This window comes from Cyphomyrmex costatus, unplaced genomic scaffold (genome assembly GCF_001594065.2).
Source record: "Cyphomyrmex costatus isolate MS0001 unplaced genomic scaffold, Ccosl1.0 scaffold75, whole genome shotgun sequence".
NCBI lineage: Eukaryota > Metazoa > Arthropoda > Insecta > Hymenoptera > Formicidae > Cyphomyrmex > Cyphomyrmex costatus.
In genome coordinates, this window is record NW_017280322.1 from 404,299 (window position 1) to 428,615 (window position 24,317).

At 32.5% G+C, this 24,317-nt stretch overlaps 2 protein-coding genes across 2 annotated transcripts in view; both read left to right on the forward strand.

The window, feature by feature from the left end:
• LOC108780979 (membralin) overlaps positions 1-24,317 on the forward strand; it is a 59,231-nt gene continuing 34,914 nt past the window's right edge. The window contains exons 1-8 of the mRNA XM_018548832.1: positions 1-295; positions 463-698; positions 802-1,024; positions 1,312-1,438; positions 1,881-2,115; positions 2,237-2,327; positions 4,918-4,975; positions 17,807-17,890. Coding sequence (XP_018404334.1) covers positions 29-295; positions 463-698; positions 802-1,024; positions 1,312-1,438; positions 1,881-2,115; positions 2,237-2,327; positions 4,918-4,975; positions 17,807-17,890 — 1,321 coding nt within the window. The 5' untranslated portion in view covers positions 1-28. The remainder of the gene's footprint in view (positions 296-462; positions 699-801; positions 1,025-1,311; positions 1,439-1,880; positions 2,116-2,236; positions 2,328-4,917; positions 4,976-17,806; positions 17,891-24,317) is intronic.
• LOC108780978 (cytochrome P450 9e2) lies at positions 8,375-9,966 on the forward strand. Its single transcript, XM_018548831.1, has one exon. It carries the CDS (start codon positions 8,416-8,418, stop codon positions 9,964-9,966), a length of 1,551 nt encoding a protein of 516 aa, XP_018404333.1. The 5' UTR covers positions 8,375-8,415.

Genomic DNA, 24,317 nt, shown 5'->3' on the forward strand with positions numbered 1-24,317 from the left:
GTGGATGTTACTTATGTAATATTTAAAAATGTCCCAAGGAGAGGGTGCTGCTGTCGCAGTGCCTAATAATCAAAACGGTGCAGTAGCACATAATCTTAACAGTCTTGCTGGTGTTATAGGACCAGTTTTAAATAATAATAACATGAATATAGCTAGAAATAACAATAATCAAAACCCACTAATTAATGTACGGGATAGATTATTTCACGCATTATTTATCAAGGTGGCGCTAATCTATGCACGAACATTTCCAAGGCCTGTCAGAAGATTTATAGAATTTATAATTCTTTTAAAGGTATGTACAATACGTTAGCTATTTACATATAAGTTATTTACAAATAACAAGTTACTAATACAACTAAATAATTTATATGAATAACTTGTATATCAAAGTAAACAAAAAAAATAATATTAAAAATAAACCAAATATATATTAAGATATCATTAATTTCTTGTTCACAGGCTATATTGGCATTTTTCGTATTGGCTTATATCCATATAGTATTTTCACGCGCACCAACTAATTGTTTAGAACATATAAGAGATGAATGGCCACGAGATGGTATATTGAGAGTGGAAATTCTTAGAAATGGTGGTGAAGATTATAGTATAGAAAAAAGTTATGCCAAAGAAGAAAAATTGAGACAAGAAAAAGTTGATGATTTAACTAATGCTTTAGGAATATTAACTGGAGATGGGTGAGTTGAAATATAAATATTTACAAAATATCAAATTACATTTAATGCTTTGTTAATTTTAAGCATCAAAAGCAAACACATTTTTATTTATTTGTTGTATTAGCTTTATAAATATTGAACCATCGGCTGTTGATGAAGAACGAGATACTATAAATATCTCTGCCGAAGAGAATCAAGAGAATTTGACACTACATGAGCAGGATGTGATAACAAGTGCTACAATTTCTGGAGAGACGCAGAATCCTGACCTAAGCACGGCAAATACAACAATGAGCCCATCGTTGTCAACAAAACTTTGGAATGGTTTAAATATAGCTAAAAAGATAGTATGTCTCCTGATTTGAAGATATTAATAAAAACATTTAATACTTTAATATAAGATTTTAAAATTTACAACCATTAACAATTTTTCAATATTACACTTTTTGTAATTAAGAAATAATTTATATATATAACTATTTTATCGTTTGATTAATATTTTTTATAAAGTTAAAGTGTAATGCATGAAAAACGTGTTGCATGTAGAAAAGGCAATATGTGTGTGAATATATTTTATATATATATATATATCTATAATTACTAATATATGAAACAATATTTATACTTATTTTAGTCATCTGGAGAAAAGTCGTCTTTTGCAAATGTGGAAGGTAATTCTACAGAAGCGCCTGATTATTTAAATGAAGATGTTATACAGTTAAAGGATCGTTCATCAGATGTTGATAAAACGGCTAGAATAGGTAAATAACTAATAAATAATAGATTAAATATATTATTTATAATTGTAACTACTAGAACACAGATGTAATTAATATTTATTTAAGTCTAAAGGCTTTGATACATAGAAAAATTTGTAAGACTTAAGCATTAAGTGAATCAATCATAATAGAGACCGTGAGACCATAACGTAAACAGTAGCGAATCCAACATGTTGATTTCCTTACTGTTAAGTCTTAAGTGCCATGTAGATATGTATTTATTTTTTAAATAGCATTATTTTAATATAAAAATGTTCTAATATGAATAAGATATGTATATATATATATATATATATATATATATATATATATATAATATAAAATATATAAAATATAACAAAAAATTGCGTTAGTAAAAAAATGGACTCTTTTATATATACTTTTATATAGATTTAAATATTACAATTTTTTGTTATATTTTTAGAAGATGGATATATTGTAGAATATTCATTGGAATATGGTTTCTTGCGGTTATCACCAGCGGCTCGACAAAGACTAAACATTCCAGTCAAAATTGTCACTTTAGATCCATTAAACGACAAATGTTTTGGTGATTCATTTTCGCGGTTGATATTGGATGAATTTTTGGGATATGACGATTTGTTGATGGCAAGTATCAAGACATTAGCAGAACATGAAGATAACAAAGGATTTTTACGGTAAATATGACTTTTACATTGAATACGATGGTTATTTAATGATAAAGATGTATTAAAATGTATTACAAGTTCGCGGAAATTGATGAAAAACAGTTTCTTTAGACCTTGATTGCTTTGATAGGAACGTGGTGACTGGAGAACATTATCGATTTGTCAGCATGTGGATGGCACGGACATCATACTTAGCTGCATTTTTCGTTATGCTCGTATTTGTAAGTATTTTATGAATTTTATGGTTAATTTATTGATTGATTGTATGTATGTTTATTGAATTTGATATATATTTATACATATTTACATGAGATTACATTTGAACAAAATGCAAAAAAGTATCCAATCTACAGCAAATAGTTATTTTTAGAATTTGAAATCTTAATTTTTGTCATATTTTTTTTCTGGCTCAATTTATCATTAAATGGGCTACATTTTACGCGCACGCACGCGCGCGCACACACACACACATCAAGGTATACAACATAAAATATGAAACAATATAACTATTGTGCCATTAAAGTGCAAGATTGCGAGTTTGCCTGTATCTTTTTTTGGCGATAATAAATTCGTCGTTATCAGAGGAACGATTTCACACTCACCTATACGATAGTCTAACACGTGTAAAATGATATGGCAATCAATCCAAGCTAACCATCCACTAAAGTAACATGTCTGCGCATAGCTTTCCTATCCCCAGTGTCCTCATCCACGCGCAATCCCTTTGGAGCTGAACCGTCGAGTATAAATCAAGGTTATTAGAGGCATCGTATTCGTCGTAGTAGCCCCATGTCGGTAATTTTGTATCAAATTGTGGTGGAATAGATTGCGGCGTACTATAGTCGAGATCACCGGTGAAACTCTTAATGATGACACGATACTTTTAATAGTAATGTATATTTTGCATGTAGTGACTATTATAATTAAAATCATTACGATTTTTATCAATCGCGAGTCTTTGTATATTTTTTATTTTACCTCCTGACTGAGGTAATATTTTTCACAGTGAAAAATTAATTATTTACAATTTTCAATAGGTTATTCAATATTAGTAAGATTGATATAAGATTCGTAAACAGTATCAATAATTGTTAAATTGTTAGTCAATTTAACTCGTGATATTACTGCGGTAGTTTATTAATGTTGCGTTTCAAGTCTGAAAAAATTTCGGCGCGCAATCGAAGAATTACATTCGTAGTATATATAAATTCACACACAATTATTTAGAAGTATCCGTGATTCAGCCTAGATCGTTGTGGCATTGTCTCATTCGGTTTGAAATTTAACGGTCCAATAAGAATTGATATTGTTTTTTTTATTTTCTTTTTTCTCTGCCTACAAAACATAGATTCTAGAGTGGTATTTATAAAATATTGTTGAATATTTTATTGTTTTTTTTATCATGTATATTAACTGTGAGAATATATTGAATGTCTTGCGAAAAGTTATTCCGAGAGTTTCTCACTGACATCAGACGGAGGATGATAGGATTCATGTGTTCGTCTCCGCAGTACAACTCGTGACTCGAATTGCCGCTCAGCGGTGAGATATTTTATTCTTTACAATGTGGTTCGCTTTGCAATGTGGAGCGAACGCAGTGTCGATATCGGTTAAAGGGTTGAGCGCTCGTGCCGCGACACGTGAATTTGAGTCCCGGCTGCCTGGAGGGTTTACCCTGAGCCACCCCCGATGGCCCGCCGCGCGCTGTCGAGTCACGTGCACACGACTGTCGTCGTGCATGTATCATCGTGTATCTCCTCTGTCATGTGCACGCGATGTCCAGCGCTCCGTTACAATGTGATACAGTATGAAATACTATTCTCTCTTCCTTTATCTTTCTCCTTGTTTGCCTTTGTGTTTGCGCGTTTGTCGCTCGCATTCGCGCTTCACCCTCCGGGATTCACATCTCTTATATCGAATTCGATTGGCCGTACTGTGAAGTGATGGTACAGGTACCATCGAATAGTCAAATTTGCCATAAGAGATGTCTATTAGTTACGATATAAAAAGAACGAAAGAGGATTTAATAAATTTAGAAAAATCGAAAGTGATCGAATGAGAAAAGAGATAAATTTGTAAAAAGATATACGAAGAATATCTAATTTATGTACATCAACTCGAGTATGTGTGACGGAAAGATTTAATTATACGTATTCTCAAAATATATTTTTATCTTAAAAATTTGATTTGCGAAAAACAAATTCCCTTTATGTGCATTTACATATAGTACATTTGCATTTATAATACATATAGTACATTTTACTAATACATCACTTTTTGCTATAGATACAGGTATATTAACAACAAAAATTTTTCAATTTTATTAACAACAAAATATTTTATCTGAATTAATAGGATAATGATTGTCAAGCAACGTTAGTATGATTCTCTTGGAGATAGTAATCAGAAACAGTTTTCCTGTTAGCTCCCTTTTTCTTTGATTCTTTCCTTGTTCCTTTTTTTTTTTTAATAACACCTGCGCATTCGTACAAGGTGGAATCGAACGACCCCGTTACTAAGGCTGCCTGTTGCAAATAACGGATTATCTTCGAGGGTGTCAGGTGCTAGTTCAATCTGAACCGATCGCAATTCAATTTCAACATTCGCTCAACCCGCTAACCGACTACGAGCGACCAGTTTGCAATTTACGTGATGCCGTAACTTTGTCAAAGTTACTCGGGCAAAATTTGAGAATACCCGTAATTCATAATGTTAATCGACATTTTTAATCAATGTCGATTGTGTCTGTACTAATTGCGTAATTATTTTTTCGGAAATATTTGACAAATTTTTTGCTCTTTATTGTTTCAGACCGTATCGATCTCGATGTTACTGCGCTACTCGCACCATCAGATCTTCGTCTTTATCGGTGAGTGATACAATTTTATACATTTTTGTGTGTTTATAAACAATGTTTAATAAAGTGAAATCTTTTTATAGTTATTTTTGTTGTATAAGAACGCAATAGTACACAAGCAAACAAAAAAAATTGTAATGAATTGGAAGTTGTACTTCATAAATAATATTTAGATAAAGATCAAAGTTCTATTAATGATTCGTTTATTATACTTTATGAGCATGGGCATATCTAGAGAGGATTTAGGGAATTTAATTTTTATTATTTTCTACCTTTATTTGTATTTAACTTAAGCTTAATGCTACATTTTTAATATTATCAATGTTTTCTTACAGCAAGTCTTTTTCTACATTTATTCTGAATTAAAAAAAATTTTTTTGTAGGAAAAATTATTATAATAATAATCTAACAAAGAAAGGACAAAAAAAAATTATTATGAATATTTTGTATGTAATAATAATAACAGTAGCAATATTAAAGAACTACACATTTTGTTTTTAATATACTTATTGACATTTTAAGTTCTAAAAGAGCTCCAAAAACTAAAAGAGTAATTAATTATTGTGAACATTGCTGTGTATATGATAACGAAATTGAAACCCTCCTGAAAAGAAACTTGGATACGCCCACGTTCATGAGTAATATACGAATAAAGATTAAAGGTCCATCGGTAATTCGTTTAGTTAGTGTATTTTGTGAGTTTATCTTTTTCAACTAATTAAACGGCGTTTCTTATTTTATTATAAATACGTTAATTTAATAAGATATTATAAAGCTTAATTGATGTTTGAATAAGTATTTTGCTTGTATGCATATGTTGTTTAAGCAAACTACAATCAAATCTCTTTTACAAAACCATGAAATATGTGTCCAAAGGAACAGGCAGTAGAGAGTTAGACGTGGTTCTTTGTACGCAATTAATGATTTATTAAAAAATTAAAAAATAGTGAACGTTTTTTTTTTTTTCGACTCTACTTTGGAGTCATCTTCAGCATAACAATAATTCTTTTTACTCCTCTGAATGTTTGAAACCAAGTCACCCTCAAATTTCCCGATCTGATGTGCGATCTCAAACATTAAAGAAAAGTCGTATCACAATAAATTAAAATTCACAAAATCATAACTTCAAAAATCTGTTGCATTATACTGATAAAATATTGCAAGTTATCTCTAACAAGGCTAAAACATAACTAAATTTAACTTTTTTAACTTGCAATATTTTATCAGTATAATGCAACAGATTTTTGAAGTTATGATTTTGTGAATTTTAATTTATTGTGATACGACTTTTCTTTAATGTTTGAGATCGCACATCAGATCGGGAAATTTGAGGGTGACTTGGTTTCAAACATTCAGAGGAGTAAAAAGAATTATTGTTATGCTGAAGATGACTCCAAAGTAGAGTCGGGAAAAAAAGAAAAAACGTCCACTATTTTTTAATTTTTTAATAAATCATTAATTGCGTACAAAGAACCACGTCTAACTCTCTACTGCCTGTTCCTTTAGACACATATTTCATGGTTTTAAATATCGAGAGTTCGTAAGGAAATTACACTTGGCTTTGTCTTTTACAAAAATCATAGAAAAAATTTTATAGCTTTCATATATTTCTTTTCTTTGATACAATTGACTGATGATGTATAGGATGAAATTTTGGAGTTTTTACAGGAACTTTTTATACTGAAATTACGCGTTTCGCGGAATATCTGCGTGTCCAAATCCATTATTAGAATGCCAACGTTTCGTGATTTACTTTATCAAGACAAGGGGCAGCTTGATACTAAGAGCTGAAGTAGGTTATTCTATTGGACACAAAGTGTGCCTTCCAACAAGCGACACAGTACAACACAGTGATCATCTCATCCTTGTTTAACATTGGCGAACAACAAAGACGTACTGATACTCTGTGTCACACCGTATCATCTATGTCGCTTATTGGAAAGCATCCAAAGATAACCTGCGAAATGCGTAGCTTCTGTAAAAGAATGAAACTTTTATTTCACACACTTTCATTTTTAAACTCTGCCCTAGTTATTTCTAACGCCGATGAGAATAAGCCATTTACGATCAAGCTGGATATTGAATGCTTCTATTATAATTTTATGAATGACATATTAAAAATCTGTAAATAATTTAAATACTTTGCGAAAAATATTTAAATTATCTACAGATTTTTAATGTCATTCATTAACTTTAATAGGGCATTCATCGTATTATCAAAATCCAAGATGCAATGAGCATTAAAAAAATTGTTAATTTAACTCGTGATAGTGCTGCGGTAATTCATTAGTTTGCGTTGTAAGTCTGAAACAATTTTGGCGCTCATTTAAGGATCTACATCGTAGTATATAAATTCACACGAAAATTATAATAGATGCATTCAATATCCAGCTTGACCGTAAATGGCTTATTCTCATCGGTGTTTGAAATTTCACGATCTAAATAAGAGTTTACTATAGTTGTTAATTTCTATTTGTTAATTGTCTAGTCAGATGTAAGTCTATTATGTAATACATGCAATATTTACAAGAAGCACATGATGACTCCAGTGGCGATTAATCATTAAGAATTATTTTTCTATCGAAAACGTTGTCAATTTTTATTTAAACGTAAAATAAATTTTTTAAGATTAAATTATTAATGGTTGACTTTTGCGTCACATATTCAAAAGTATCGCATACACATTTTAATCGATTAATGTCCATTTTTACCAACGTAGATTAATTTTAATATCATTACCTTGTCATTACAAAGATCAGTGCTATGTTCATTTTGGTTCGCTGCAAATTATCATATTTAATTTTTAATTATAATGTTTTTTTACTATATTGTGACTTGGAATTTTTATTTATGGACATGTTACTTCTTTTTCTTTTATTATTGACAAGGATTAATTATGCTTACGATACCAACATTGACTAAATCTTGCATTGAATTTAAGAATATTTTTTGACTTAATGAAGAATGTATATAATATATTTTAATTTATAATATTTCATATGTTTTGTAACATTAAAAATAACCCGATCGGAGTCGAAATGTTTGTTTTTGATATGTTTATATGATTATTTAAATTAAATTGTTCGCTAATTTACTTGACTCGTTGCCCTTTTATATTTATACTGTTTTATACATATTTTGCCTCATAATTACTTTTATTTGAATTTTAATAGTTTAACTTACTCTTTATCTTTTTCAAATTTTTAGAATTAGGAAAAGATAAAAAGTAAGTAAACTGAAATTGAAGTTAATCTATGTTGGTAGAAATAGATATGATATAGGCTTGTGTAGTTACTGATGCAGCCTGTATCATTGTGATAATACTAAGAGGCGTTTCTCCCTTCCATCTTCGTTTCATTCACTACAAGATTCGCGCAACATGAGTGTATTTATAACGTTTTACGCCGCGTTCGACGAAGCATCTCGTTTATCTGTTGTACCGTAACATCACGATGGATTTATCGTTGTTTTCGTCGCCCTTTATACTATTATTGACTATTTTGGTTATCATTGGCATCTCGAAAGTTTTCACTGTGCTACATCATACATATTTTTATTGGAAGAATAAGGGTGTGCCTTACCTGCCAGATTCGTTATCGGCTAGTATAATGGGTTGGAAATTATTTCTGCGTCTCATCAATTTTCCCGATTATTGTAAATATATGTACAATTACTTTCCGAACGCTAAATATGTTGGAATAATGGATTTTGCTACACCTAGCGTACTATTGCGCGATCCTGAACTGATTAGAGATATTATGGTGAGAGATTTTGAACACTTTCCGGATCATCGCAGTTTTGTTGACGAAAGCGTAGAACCACTGTTTGGCAAAAATATCTTTTCTTTGCGCGGAGATCGTTGGAGAGAAATGAGGAATACATTAAGCCCTTCTTTCACCGCTAGCAAGATGAAGTTTATGTTTGATTTAATATCGAAATGCTCTCGCGACTTCGTTGATTATTTGGTTGACCATCCGGAAATCTGTCGTGCGATTGAAACAAAGGGAGCCTTCAGACGATACACCAATGACGTAATCGCTACGGCAGCCTTTGGCATAAGCGTGAATTCTATGAAGGATCAAAACAACGAATTTTATACGAGAGGAGTGGAAGCTACTAAATTTTCTGCTGGATTCCTAGCAATATTCAAGTTCATGCTTCTACGTATGTGTCCATTATTCTGTAAATCAATTGGTTTGACCGTCTTTTCATTGGATACGTCCAAGTTTTTCAAGAAGATCGTGGAAGAAACCATTAGAGCGCGAGAACAGCAAGATATCGTCAGACCGGATATGATTCATTTATTAATGCAGGCTCGAGACAAGGAAGGTACCAGTGCACATAAAATGACATTGGATGACATCGTTTCGCAAGCTTTTATTTTTTTCCTTGCTGGTTTCGACACGTCTTCAACACTGATGTGTTTCGCTGCTCACGAACTAGCGGTTAATCAAGATATTCAAGATCGTTTACGCGAAGAGGTGCAACAGCATCTTACCGAAGGAAGCGATGAGATTTCTTACGAAGCGCTGTCGAAGATGTCTTACATGGATATGATAATTTCCGAGACTCTCAGAAAGTATCCACCAGTCATCTTCATCGATAGACTTTGTACCAAGAGATACGAACTGCCTCCATCGCAACCAGGCTGCAAGAATGTAATTGTTGAACCTAATAATGTATTAATGTTTCCTGTTTATGCTTTACATCACGATCCAGAATATTTTCCGAACCCAGATAAATTTGATCCCGAAAGATTCAGCGATGAGAACAAAGATAAAATTTTACCGTATACTTATTTACCATTTGGTCATGGACCTAGGAAGTGTATTGGCAATCGATTTGCTTTAATGGAAACTAAAATTCTGATAGCTCGTCTTTTATTAAAATTTATTCTGAAGACTACGGAAAAAACTGTTGAACCAATTGTGTTTGATAAAAAAGATTTTACAATGCAACCTGTTGGTGGATTCTGGATTGGCTTGGAGAAGAGAGAAACGTGAAAAAAAAATCTTGTACATTATTCTACGATAGAGTTATATATGAAAACATATTATTGTGTGCATTCTTACAACTTTTAAAATATTTAGACGTGTGAATGCACTTTAGCATATTATTGAAGTATACAATAAAATTTATTTACGATGTATTATTATATATTACATATATATGTATATCATACAAGGTTCAAGTTCATGTTAAAAAAAAAGATTAAATATTACGATAAACACCGTGACTTGCATAAACTTTCGAGTTAACTCGATTGAGCTAATCATTTTTAATGATTTATATAACTTCTACTTGTCGCTAAATACACCAGTAAAGATGACAAAAACGAGATATTATTAATTTTTTATATAAGAGCGATTATCTTTATCACGCGAATACTTTTCGCACTTTTTATTTTTGAGACAATTTTTTCCCTTGTTGTTTTCAGATTATGCAATTGTTCAGATCTTGCAATTTATTGTAAATTTAATTCAATGTTACATTTCATGAAATAAATATGACAATATCATTAGTAGTTGGTGCTACACGCTGGTGCAATATGTTATGTAATACGCTATATCATATCATTGCTGTACATGCATTTATAATATTTTTACATAATATATTTAAATAATATTTTTTTTAATTAGTAGGATTTCGAAAGTTCTAATTAAATCAAAAGTTATTGTTGTTATATTATATAAAGTTATGTAAATAAAAATAAGTTAATTGTAATATGTTTAAATAAAACTTTTGACACTTTTTATGTGTTTGATACGTTGCAGAGATTGCTGATATATTACATGATACATTCTCTGAGATTAGATATTGAAGATAAAAAATATAAAGACAACAACTTATTATATCTAGTCAGTACAAACTGCGCAGATAATTATCTGCACAAATATTTGCAATAGGGATTTATTATTGATTGCGATACTTCTTTAACGTTAATAGAAGTTTTTTTGATGAGATTATAAAAATATAATGTTATTGTTATATGTATATTGTTATAGAGTGAAAGAGTAATAAGATAGTGAAAATCAAATAGACCGAAATTACTTGTCACAATAATGTTCTTGATCTTGAAAGTTAAATATATAAATGTAATTTATATTCTTTAATAAATATACGTTGTATACTTTATTTTCCTCTTATTTTTCATTAAGTATCATTTATATAGATTTTGCTGACTTTTTTTGTTGAAAATATTATACTGTATGAAAGTTAATTTTAAACAAATTTTTTAAGCGTTTTATTTTGATAATTTAAAAACAGAATGAATTTAGAATAGTAATTTATTGCTACTTATACTTGTATAGTATTCATACTTTTTTGTAACTTACATAATAACTGAGACAAAATATTTAACACTCGCGTTTTATTTTCTATAATTTATTTTCCAATTTGATTACAAATGATTAAAAACTCTGTATTTAAGTCACATTTAAAAAAAATTGATGGATTAGTTGTATTTTTTATAACATATAATTCTTCGAAACAATAGTTATTAAGTGATTTTTGAAAAGACTTAATTATTGACGAATCGAGAAGTTTTCATTTCAATTTAATTATTGTTTTCGGTAAGTGTTTGATAAAATAGCGCGTGTCTGATGATTTTTTTATGGTCAGTTTCGGAATTAGCTTAAAAAAAGAAGAAGAAAGTTGAAAGTTTAAACAGAGGCATTGAGGAATGTTATTTTCGCAGATTAATCGTTTGAAATACAATTTACATAGAAAAATAGCGTAAAGAGCATGTTTTTTCTATTTATTAAAAACTCGAGTTTTGGGTGTTTCATATTAGTGTTCCGATCAAGTTTTGTTTACTCTCCATTTTTTATTCATACTTACGATATTTTTGCTAATCTATTTTTATTATAATAATATAGCGGTCTCTACATTTTTTGCTTTTTTCGTTTTTCTGTTGCTTATATTTTCTGATTAAATTACTTTGAGTATACAATTAATTTTTTCTCAAAAATCAAAGTGGCTAGTGTTAAGATTACTTATTGACTTATCAACATATACATAAACCTATGTCGAAAGAGATTTATATTAAATATTTAATGCTTTAATTATTTTGTATCACATATCTATAAAATACTATTTTATATGTTCCAAAATTAATTGTTTATAGGCTTTACACAAAAACTTTATTATAGTTATTTACTTAGGGTAACTCCGTCAGAAGTTAGAAAAAATAGAAGGAGTGGAGATAATTTTCCGACAACTATATATATATATATATATATATATACACACTCTGTTACATGCCTTTATGTTATATTAGTATTATGTTATATTAGTTATATTAGTATATGTTATGATTTCAAGTTTTTATTGTTAGTATAATATTAATGAAATTATTGTGAGTTGTATGGATTTGTCACTGTAATAAGTAGCGTCATCATAAATTATAATTTACATAAAGCGATTATTATAGGATGTGTAAAAGACTTGGTAGTTATTTCATGATACATAATAAGTGTAAAGGAATAATAAAGCATGTTTGTCTAGCAAAATACTAGTATGCTTTGCTCTTGCATTTTTTTATTTAGTTTATTGTCTTGTATATCTCACCTATTTAGGATATACGGCATTTTTAGCGGGCGGGATTTATGTCCAAAGCATACAAAGTGCGCAGATTGGATTCAGTGCATTAAATGTAATAAGTGTATTACATGAAATATGTACCTCATGTCATAACACTTGTAAATATGTAGGGGAAGATTGTAATTATTTATTTATTACTTCATATATACTTTATCATTCTTATTCCTTAATAAAACGTTGTAAATACATTTTATAAGTTATTGTGTCATTTTACATTTCTTATTTATAAGAATTTGTAAATTTTTCATGAGCTGTACATACCTCTCTCACCCCCCTTAAGAGTAGCCGCATAACCCACCTTCATGGGATATGGCAAAAATGCAAGGATTTAAAAAATTTCTTTTTTTAATGTGTATATATATATATATATATATAAGTTCATTTACCTTAAACATAATAAACAATACTTAATAAATTAAGTTTTTGTTAGGTGCGGCGTATATATAGGAGTTACCTTATACCCTATACTAAATAATTTTAAAATATTTGCGTATTTAATCAGATTAAAATGAATTTAAAGAATTACATTCTTATTGTTTTATTTTAGATTTTTTAATATAAAATTAAAACATTGTTTTACATGTCTCGATATTCGAATTAGTAAAACGTTACGAAAGGAAGGAGCTTTGAGATTTGAATCTTGGAGTAATGTTTTTTTTCGCAATAAATTCTTTACAAAGATTCTCATCAACGTTATGCTCATTAACAATAAATTGCCAATTTAATTTGTGATTTTATAATAGATTAGGATTGTTTCAAGATTGATAAATAATATAATCGGTTCACTGTTTGAACTAATAATTGTGAAAATTTATACAAAAAAATTATTAGGTATCAAGTTCCATTTGAATATATGTAACCTTTTTTGCTTATTTATATTAAAAAGTTTTTTTGTTCGATTTTCACTGACTATTGTTTGCATTATTTTTTAGTTTGATATTTTTTAAGATATTTTCTTCTGATGTAAATGTCAAACTTAGAGCGTGATTGAATCGAAAAATCACAAGTTTTGTTCTTTTCAAAAATTAAAAAGGCATAATTCTATGTAAATTTTGTATTCAATTTTCTCATTAAATATGGAATAAATTACGATATTATTGGTATCAGATCGAAGCTTAATATAGGGTGATTCAAAGTAACCTTTTGTTCTTAAAGAGACATATTCCTGGCTGTATTTTAAGACGATTTTTCCTTTGACAAAAATTTGTCTGAAGCTTAGTTTTTAAGTTATAAAGAGAAATAGTTAGTATATCACAAGTCGAGTACGGAAGGTAACCAGGGGCGGCACGCTCACCGATGCATGCGGGTTACTTATGGTGCCTGTCAGACTCAATAGTCAGACGACAGTACACACGCCTAGAATATACATTCAAATTCTCTCTCTCTCTCTCACACACACACACACACACGCACACATTCTTACGCATCTATTTATTCACTCAGTTATCTACATTAATCTTTGGCTGGCACCGTACTAGACGCCCCAGCGTATTTCAACTCTAAATTAAAGTTTCTTATTGTTAGAAAATGGGACTTGTAGTACCGTTTGTTAAAATTAAATTTTCTTAAAATAATCTCTGGTGCTTGTTAAAATAACATTTCCAGAATATCCTGAATTTTTATCAAGTCAAAAATATCAAGTAATCTACTCGAAGCAAACGATTTTATGGTTGGAGTACCAGACGCCTCATTGTGCTAGCTATGTGATTTTAGAGAAGTGTTGATAGCTAAGGGTTAATTATTACTAACTTGAAAATGATATCGAAGCATTTGTCATCTTACTTTATATGGTTCTAATAAAAACTAATTGTTAAAGAATTTTTGGTACAAATGTAAAGTCAGACAAAATAATAGTGCGCAGTCGACATAAGTATTTGCAAATCGCGAATTTCCATTACTCTTACAAATTTTACGCAGATATCAGATTATTTAAATATTAAACTAAATACCGATGAGAATAAGCCATTTACTGTCAAGCTGGATCTCGGATGCTTCTAATATAATTTTGTGGTGAATTTATATACTACGTATGTAGATCCTTAAATACGCACCAAAATTTTTTCAGACTTACAACGCAAACTAATAAAACTGCAATACTATCACGAGTTAAATTGATTAACAATCTAACAATTTTGATGCTCGTAGCATCTTTAGGTCTTAATAATACGTTGAATGACATATTAAAATCTATGAACGACATATTAAAAATCTGTAAATAATTTAATTACATTGCGAAAAATATTACCTTGGCCGGGAGTCGAACCCGGATTGCTTGTTTTACGCGCAAGTGTTCTAGCCAATTAGACTACCGAAGTATTATTCTCATCGGTATTTAGTTCGAAACTCTCACGCGCGGTTCAAATTTGATATTATTTAAATATTATTTTCAAGTTAAAATTATTAAGCGCAATTAAAGTGCGTAGATGTGTGTGTTTGTGTGAGAGTGCGAACGAGAAAGAGAGAGGGAGAGAAGAAACATGTTGATATAAATTTGAACGTGTATACTCACGCATTATTCTGTACGACTATCTGCTGATTCCTCCCACGATGAAACAGATCCGTTTTAAGGGTAAAAATGTAGATCAGGGGAATCCCTCCAATGACCTTGACCTTGACATGTTATCAAGGTCATGACCCTGAGTAACCTTGAGGAAGTTTTAACCGTCGGACTTTACTCGTTCAAAAATTATAAACAAAAAGTTGATAATCATTATACCAAAATTAACTTAATATAATTAAATATTCAGTGATATCGAACATCACAAAAATTCAACAACTATTATACATAAATGACGAATGCTATTCGCGGAAGTTGCACGTACCAAGGCAGGGAAGAGAGTGTGGTGGAAGTCGCTCTGAAAAGGAAATCTCTGTTTCATACAGTATAAAAAGGAAAAGTTATTTTTTAAACTTCTTTAGTGACTTTAGTATATATAACTTTTGAGAAAACGACTCTCACCCTTCCCCCCCCTTTCCCCTGTAAAGGAGCTCAGACTTTCATGTCGCTTTATGTTGTAAAGTATATGCATGAATACAGTAGGATCCGCCTTCCCTGCCGGCTCCACTATTGTAAAAGATAACCTAATTCAATCCATTTTTTGGTACGAGGTAGCTCTCGCTTTGCGTGAAAAATTGAAACCCATGTACAACAGTACAATCATGGAAGTGTGTTCGCATGGAAAGTCTCATACTAACAAATGAGTTAGGTTAGATTATTTTTAACAGTAGTAAAGCTCGCCCGTAGGGGGGGGGGGGGCGAATCTACTGCATCTAGGCATGCACTTTACAACGCTATATTACTGAAATATGTAGCCATGCGTTCAAAAATTACATATACTATTCCAAAAAATCATTTTGTTAATAACTTTTTAACGAATAACATCCGATGATTAAAATTTCATCAAGGTCACTCAGGGTCATGACCTTGACAACATATGTCAAGTTCAAGTTTATTGAGGGGTGGGGGTGGGGTTTTCCTGATCTACATTTTTACCGTTTCAAATAATCAATGACAATCTTTTCCTCTTTACTTCTTAAATTGAACCGCGTCTCTACACACTCAAGTACTCTGTTCACTCATTTGATTGAGAAAACGAGAAATTTATTACTGAATTGATCAATTAATCACTATGAATATTAATCAAAGAAAAAAAACATGTGTTTACGTGACGACACACATGTTTACACGACGAGCAGCTGACTGATTTTATTGATTACTGTGTGATAATCAATGTAGATAACTGAGTGAGTAAATAGATGTGTAAGAATGTGTGTGAGAATGTATACTCTAGAGTCCGTATTTAGAACGCGCTTACAACGATGTTAGCGCTTTAACATGTTATAGTTTACGTTGCGCTCACTATAGAATTTCAGAGATAAAAGCGCGCTTTTATCAATAAAAACGCGTTCTGAATACGGACCTAGGTGTGTGTACTGTCGTGTGACTGTTGAGTCTGACAGGCGCCGTAAGTACCCGCATGCATCGGTGAGCACGTCGCCCCTGATGGTTACCTTCCGTACGCGACTTGTGATACGCTAACTATTTCTTTTTATAACTTAAAAACTAAGCTTCGGACAAATTTTTGCCAAAGGAAAAATCGTTCGAGAATACAGCCAGGAATATATTTATTTAAGGACAAAAAGTTCTTTTGAATCACTCTGTATGTAACTTATAAGCTGTTTAAGACATGAGCTTTACGACTGCTTTCTGTATATAATGTATTTGATCTAATATGAGCGGAACGGATAGAGCGGTTAGTATAAAAAAAGATAAAAAGGATAAATGTAAAAGATAATACGTGGCGCTGGTTAGAGAGGGGATTATGCGGGATAGGACGAAGAATTGCGGCAAGTTTTAATAACTGGAGGGTAGAGAGTTAGTAGGTGATAAGTTAAAATCTAAAATTCATTAAATTGAACCGCCAGAAGTGTCGCGCAAATTTGTAAAGTACGATGCTGTGTATCCTGTAAAGAAAACACGGCTCGCGGTGGGTCGTCTAGGACGAGTGACGGTATTAACTTTTTAATTGCTTTGTTGCACCCATGGCGGGCGCGGCACGGAACGATGCGATTATGAATTTTTAATCTGTCCTTGAGTCTTGACTCTCCGCCTTGCAAGATGACGGTGCAGATTATTCGAAGAAGTCGTAAACACAAAATTGTCACGCTCCTAAATCAATCTCTATGTTTAATAACGGTGAATAAATGCTTCGAACGATTACACGAGATTATATGTATCTTCTAATATATTTATCGGAAAGATGGGCGTGAGAAATAAATCAATATTAAGTATGCGAGGAGTATTTAAAGAGTCGATAGAAAGTTCCGTGGAATTTAAACCAGGATTGATGAAGTTTCGAAATTAATTCGTATCAAGCTTTGAGTTGACTCGTCGAACGCGACACGATTCCTTCACGGTGTTGCTAAACTTACGTAATAACCTTCTGCTCGCGAAGTCTTCGCCACGATGTGCCTGATAAATATTAAATTCAAGCCGTTCCTCGACCGGAATAACGATTTCCACACAGCGTTCTATCTTGCGATGAACTTTACGCGACGGCGTATACGTATATATGTATGTATAATGTTCTGCTATTTTTTTTGAAGATTTCACACATACGGAAAATTGTTTCGCTGTACATTTTTCTCTAGAAAATAATCGAATATAGAAATTAGAAAATATTTTATCTTGTATATGTTTATGTAACACTAAAATTAGTATTTCTATCATATTTGTTTCAGTTGACCTTATACAAATGCTGGAGTTTAACTTAACTGTGTCATTGCCAGCTGCTTCCCTATTGACAGTAGTCTTGGCATTAGTAGGTAAGTTTTATATTAAGTATTTACATTTTTAATTATTTGTGTTAGTATATGTTAGTCTTATTTTTGTCGTGTTTTCTTGAAAAATGTTTTATAGAAAATGAAATATTTTGATTGTATAACGTTTGCACATTCATTGGACTTTACATTTACATTCAAACATATTTCTTGGATTTTTTCATCATTACTATTCTTTCGATATCAATTCTTATTGGACTGCTAAATTTCAAACCGAATAGAGACAATGTCACAGCGATCTAAGCTGGATCATTATTCTGTATACAGAATGTATACATTGCAATGTTTTTGGAAGCGTTCGATGAAAGTTGATTCATTTTAGCTGGAATAATCAATCGGCCGCGAATTCTCAAGTACGTTGGAGTTTGGTCGCGACGTGCTAGTGAAATATTAAATACCTTTTTACTAAATCACGACTGTTCCTGCTCTCTTGAATTCTCGCCGGTAGGACGTTAGCTCGGTTACAAAGCTGATTGGCCGGGACGGTTAACCCAGGATTCTGCATAAATTTCTGATGAAGGCGCAACAGTTGGGTAACCCGCTCAGAGCCCATTTAACAGCAGTGGCGGCGACGTCGCGCGACACCCATTTCCATTTCGACCTGAATATCTTCTCTTCACGCTTCGTGTGTCCACTGGCACCAATGGTCCAATTGACCTGCATAAAATACGACGTTTCTGATCCTCCCGTCTATCCGACGGCTCTGAAAACATTGATAGAATCTGATTTTACGATCTTTGTTTCTTCTCCTTGCATTGCGATACTTTTGTACGCAATAAATTATTTCTCTCGAGAAGAACCTCTTTCAATTTGTTAACGAGTTTAAAATCCGTTCTCTCTCAAGAATTTTCACGCTATTCATATATTTACTGAAATATTAGATACTGTTTTAGCTTACGTCTAATCTTAGCTTTTCTATTGCTATTTGTCTTGAGCACAACTGCCCATTTATAAGCACAGAAAATTAATGTTAGGTGTACAAATTAGTTTGGTCCGTTTTTTGTGTTCAAAAATGCATTTGTTTCAAAACAAAATGAATGAACAGATTAATTAAAGTATTGTCCATCGCTGGCTACTACTTTTTCCCAACTCTCAGGCAATTTTCGAATCTCGAAAAAATGACTCGTCTTTGGAGGCGATAATCTTTTGGAAAACAGACCGAACTAATTTGTACTCCCAATTATACCTATTGTATATTTCAAATCTCTATTTTTCTTGTAGCATTACACACGCACGCGCACGCATACGCACAATATATGTGATGTCTTCCTTCATCTTATCTAGGAATGCTATAACAGTGCTAGCCATTAATTTTGATTAAATAAAGAACAAGATTGCAATATATTTATCGGATTTAACAATAAAAATGATTTATGTACAATCTAATAGGATATCCATGCATTTATACATATACCACCAGTTGCGCAGTCAGTAAGCAGTTGAACGAAATGTGGCAACAGAAGTGATAAATTTCCGCATCTCTTCCCCCGTTACGGGGATTGCCAAGAGAATCGTATATACAAAAATTAAAATATACATACATACACATATACATAGTGTGTGTATAGTACATATACACGCGCGTTCGCACATGTACGTCAAGTCAACATGGTTGAAAGTATAGGAAAAAGAGAAGGAGCCTTAGGGAAGTTGTTATCTGGAGTAATAGGTTCCAGTTCCTGTGTCGTTTCCTGCTCTCTCCATCCGTCATCCTGCAGTGGCTCTCTCAGCTTTCTAAACCTTCTCTCGCGTCTTCGTCACATGTTACTCTTTTCGGTCAAAGAGAATATATCGTTACTCTTTTCCTTTCTTGTATTTTAGCATTTCTGTATCCTTTAATTTTTTTTTCAGTTTTTCCCAATTTGTATAATAGTAAGAAGCGTGGAAAACATAATGCTGTAGTATTTCCTTGAATAAAAATAAAGAGGAATATTCATGCAATATCTTTGTAATAATATAATTCATTAGAAAAAGTTATTAAACTTTTATGCAAACAACTTTGTAATTTTCAACGCCTTTGTATTTTTGTAATTTTCTAAATTATCTCGAAATGTATACTTTATCGTTTATACGTTAGCATTTAGATTACACGTTAGGTATTTTCTTGTCTTGCGTAACGTTTTCTCTCAAACGCTGTTTGCCATTCGGCTCGGTATGTTCTTTTTCAATTTTCATCCTTGCGTTTACGTCGTTGATGGGCAATATTTTGTCTGGCGGATGCCTGCGGCATCATCAGCGTGAATTCATGTCAAATCGTCCACGCGTCGTTCGGCATTTGGCATTAGGTACGACGTGGAAGACGATTTTGCATAATGGGACGTCAAAGAACGAAGGCACACCGGCGCCTCTGTGCATCAGTGACGCATGATCGGTCGCCTAACATGCTGTAAACACATTTTCAGAGACGGTCAGAACACGTTGTACCCGCTCCATTCCGTTTATCTGCTTATAACGTTGATGCGAAGCTGCCGTATACGTATTAGCATATTTTGTACAGGCGCGTGAGCACGAGCGTCTCAACCGTGGTAGATTCAAGGGAATAAATAGCATTTGATACCTTGACTGGCACTGTGATAAAGGAATTGCAAAATTGCTTAGGGTATGGATTAATCAGGATGTAATAAAAATGATTGAAAGCGGATTATCTCTATGCATTTTGTTCTATATGATATATCAAGTGAGTTTCTCATAATAAAGTTGCGCATGTTCATAATATCGCGATATAAAATAAGTATAACTCGTTCTTATAATACTACGATTAGGCAAATTATCGCGATTACGGTTTCGCATATTCGAGGTGCCGACGTGATGCCATGGGATGGCTAGATCATGGCGCTAGAGCAGATTAAACTACAGTCTATATAGCTCTCCCTGCTTTGCCAACTCTAAAGCCGCTTCTGCTGCCAAAGCACAATATAGCGTCTGCAGCGGCGAAGATCCTGGTATAGCAGTGGATAATTTGCTCGGGATTCGCTACTCTACGATATACCGTTCTGCTTCTGACATACGACGGTTAATACGAGTCCTGATTGGTCCTTGATTAAATCTTCCATGCTTTGGCGAGTACGATTTCGCTCCTAATTATCTCGTCAACAGTCACTTCGCGAAAGGAGATCTGCGAGTTTATATAGCGATCTCGAGCGTTATACAAGACGCGAACGTGTCTCCGACGAAGATAGGACCCGTATAGTTTACAGCAATAGTAGCTAACAATTATATAGATCTTTAATGGGGGAACCGATCCGCAACGCGAGCTTTGTAAACTAATTTCAAAGAAATTAACGGCTTGTGCCTTTGACATATATTAAGATAAGTTATATTCGTTTCACAAGCTATAACAATTTTTTTTTCCACTCTCGAATTTATTTGAGATTAGTTTTTATATGGAATACGATAAATGACATAGAAACAAGTGATTAGTGAGTAAACGAAATAAATTTGATATTTTCGTAGGACAGCAGTCTTTGGCAAAAGAATTTCGTAAGAAATTCCACGTACTGCAATCACTTGTATTTATTCGCATTCGATCAAGTGCGTCGAATCTCGCGTTCGATCAAACTCAAACGTGTTCTCACACGGTCGGTCAACGGGAAATATTACGTCTATTAGATGGGAAGAGAGAAAAGGAGAGAGGGAGTAGATTCTGCCGATGTGCGCAATATTGGTACCGACCAAGCTCGACTTGACGCCGCGATGACACATGAGCGATAGCCGTACGCAGTTGACCATTGATTAACCACATTATTAGCTGCCGCCTCTTCGGAAAATACGCGCGACGCACATTCTAGTATTATTTTGCATTGCGTCAGATATGAATTTATGCAATATACACATGAATTGCATAATTCTTCGCGCGACTAATCGACGGATAGATAACTAATGGATGAACTTGGAGCAACAGCGCATTATTATAATATTTGTGCAATTTTAATATCTCGACTATGTTTAATTTTCTTTTTAGAAACCTCATAAGGTAACGTTATTTTATTTCTAAAATTACCAACGAGAGTTACCTATGAAATTTGATAATAACTTGTAATATTAATAATCCTTAAACACGGAGATAGGTACATACACAGTTTGGAAAAAATATGTTAAATTTAACATAAACCGCATATGTCTCAAACGGTCCACTCAAATTTTTGTGTTAATTTAACATAATCAGGAAACGCGGTAGTGTCTCCGGCCATGTTCAAAAACTGAAATATGATTATGTTGAATGGTAACACGGATAGTATGTTTATATTTCAACAAAAATGTAATGTAATATAATCTTGAATAAAATTTAAAGATTGAGTCATTTTTTCGAGATGGAATTCGAAAATTGCCTGAGAGATGGGAAAAAGTAGTAGCCACCCATGGATAATATTTTAATTAATCTGTTTATTCATTTTGTTTTGAAATAAATGCATTTTTGAATACAAAAAAAACGGACCGAACTAATTTGTACACCTCTCTAATATATATATATATATATGTGTATGTATTTGGAGCATTTGACATTTCCATCAATTGTACTGTCACGTACGAAATGTCTAATAAAATCAACAAGGGCATTAATTTGAAATTGTTGCCTATTTACAAGGTCTAAGTTTACGCTCGATCAGCCGACACCGATATTGAGCGACGCGTTAGTGAGTTGTGGACGGCGTGAAGCATACGCGCAATTACGCGAAAGCCTGTGCGACAACCGTGCGTGTAGTCGCGGCTTCAAATTAGTTATGATTCGTGAACCCCCTGTCAGTCGGCAATTTGCAACCGGGCCGTTCCGTCAATTTAGACCACGGTATTTTGCGCGATTGTTTTTTGGTAATGTCCGATTCCATTGCGGTTGTATCATATGCATCATTTTATGTCTTTTGTTTTTAAACTTCTAAGCTTGAATAAGTGTTTGCAGCTGAATTAGTGTTTTACCGTAAAAAAAATACTAAATATATTGTAAATTGCAACGTTGTACTAGTGCAATTTCAATCTCGAAAGATGTTAGATCGTAGATCGTACTCACTGTTTGTCGTATCTGGAATTTGAACGTTTTTATAAAAATTGAGGAGAGGAAAGAGAGAGGAGAATGGGGATATGATTGGGAGTTAGATGGTTCTTTTGTAGGAAACAGTGTTAAGGGCTTACCTACACGGTGAGATAATGCTCGACTAGTATGCATTTAAACGAGTGCATTATCCGCGCATTATCCGATATTAATGATCCTTTTGGCACAGGCCAATATGTAACTGATTTATCCACATTCTATTGTTAACGAAATCGCATATTTGGACTCTAAGTTGTTTCAATCTTTAACTTTAAGCAACATGGAAAAGCAATTATACAATATCTTTTTTTAGCTTTTTTTACAAGCAATTTGGTATAATATTTATTACATTTATTACAGTATCTAAAGTATTTTAGAAACATGAGAAATTAGCAAAAAAGATTACTATGTTAAAATTACTGTCTTTAATTATTTATTTATTTTTTGTGAAGGAATAATAAAATTTCCGAATTTATTAATTTTATTAGTCAGTATTTATGAGTCCAATGGATCCAAACATTTTCTTCAATTATGTTGTAACAAATTGTTTATAACAAATATTTTTTTACAATTTTATAAAATTGTAAGTTACATTATTTTAAGTTACATAATCTTATTTCTTACATTTTGATCTTCAAATATTGAAAAAGATCAATCAATGCTAACTTTAAATAAAGATAGATTAATTTTAAGACACGGATTCGCGAATATTGGTTAAGGCTCTAAACGAGTATCGATTAGGGTTGCCAGAAATTTCATTTGTAATGACCTCTCATCATAATATTTGGCGTTGTGGAAAAAATAACAAATCATGATGAACGATCGTTTTTGATCAATTTTTGATAGGAGAAATCGATCCTAGATTTATCAAATAATCCATAGATGCAGAAAATAAATACGATACTTTGTAGGCAGCATTTGTATAATGTTTGGAAAAAATCCCAATGCAAGCATTACTTTTTTTTACAATAGCAGCATAAGTGATTTCCTTTTCTTCGTGAGACAATCAGCCGCTCTGCTCTCTTAAGAAGTAATTTCTCACTTTGTCGGGCTAGCTCTGTGAGCGCTGTCAGACTACGTCTCTTCGTCGATTTGTACTTCTGTATCTTGGCCGTGTTGCGCACGTCCGTCCCGGATACGAGCGACGTGAGCCCTGCTTGTTAGCATTTCCGCGGCGTTGTTTTCTTTCCATGGTGCGTCGCGTTGTGTCCGATCGAGAAACTAATTATCTAACGTCGCGCCCTTAGTCTCAGGACCATTCATCTTTGCTGGTCGCGCGTCTGTGGCACCTTCATCTAGCACTGCCACGACGATCTTCCACGTAATATATGCGCACGTCTACTTTCTTCCGACTTGAAGAAATATTTTTCGAAAATCGACTAAATG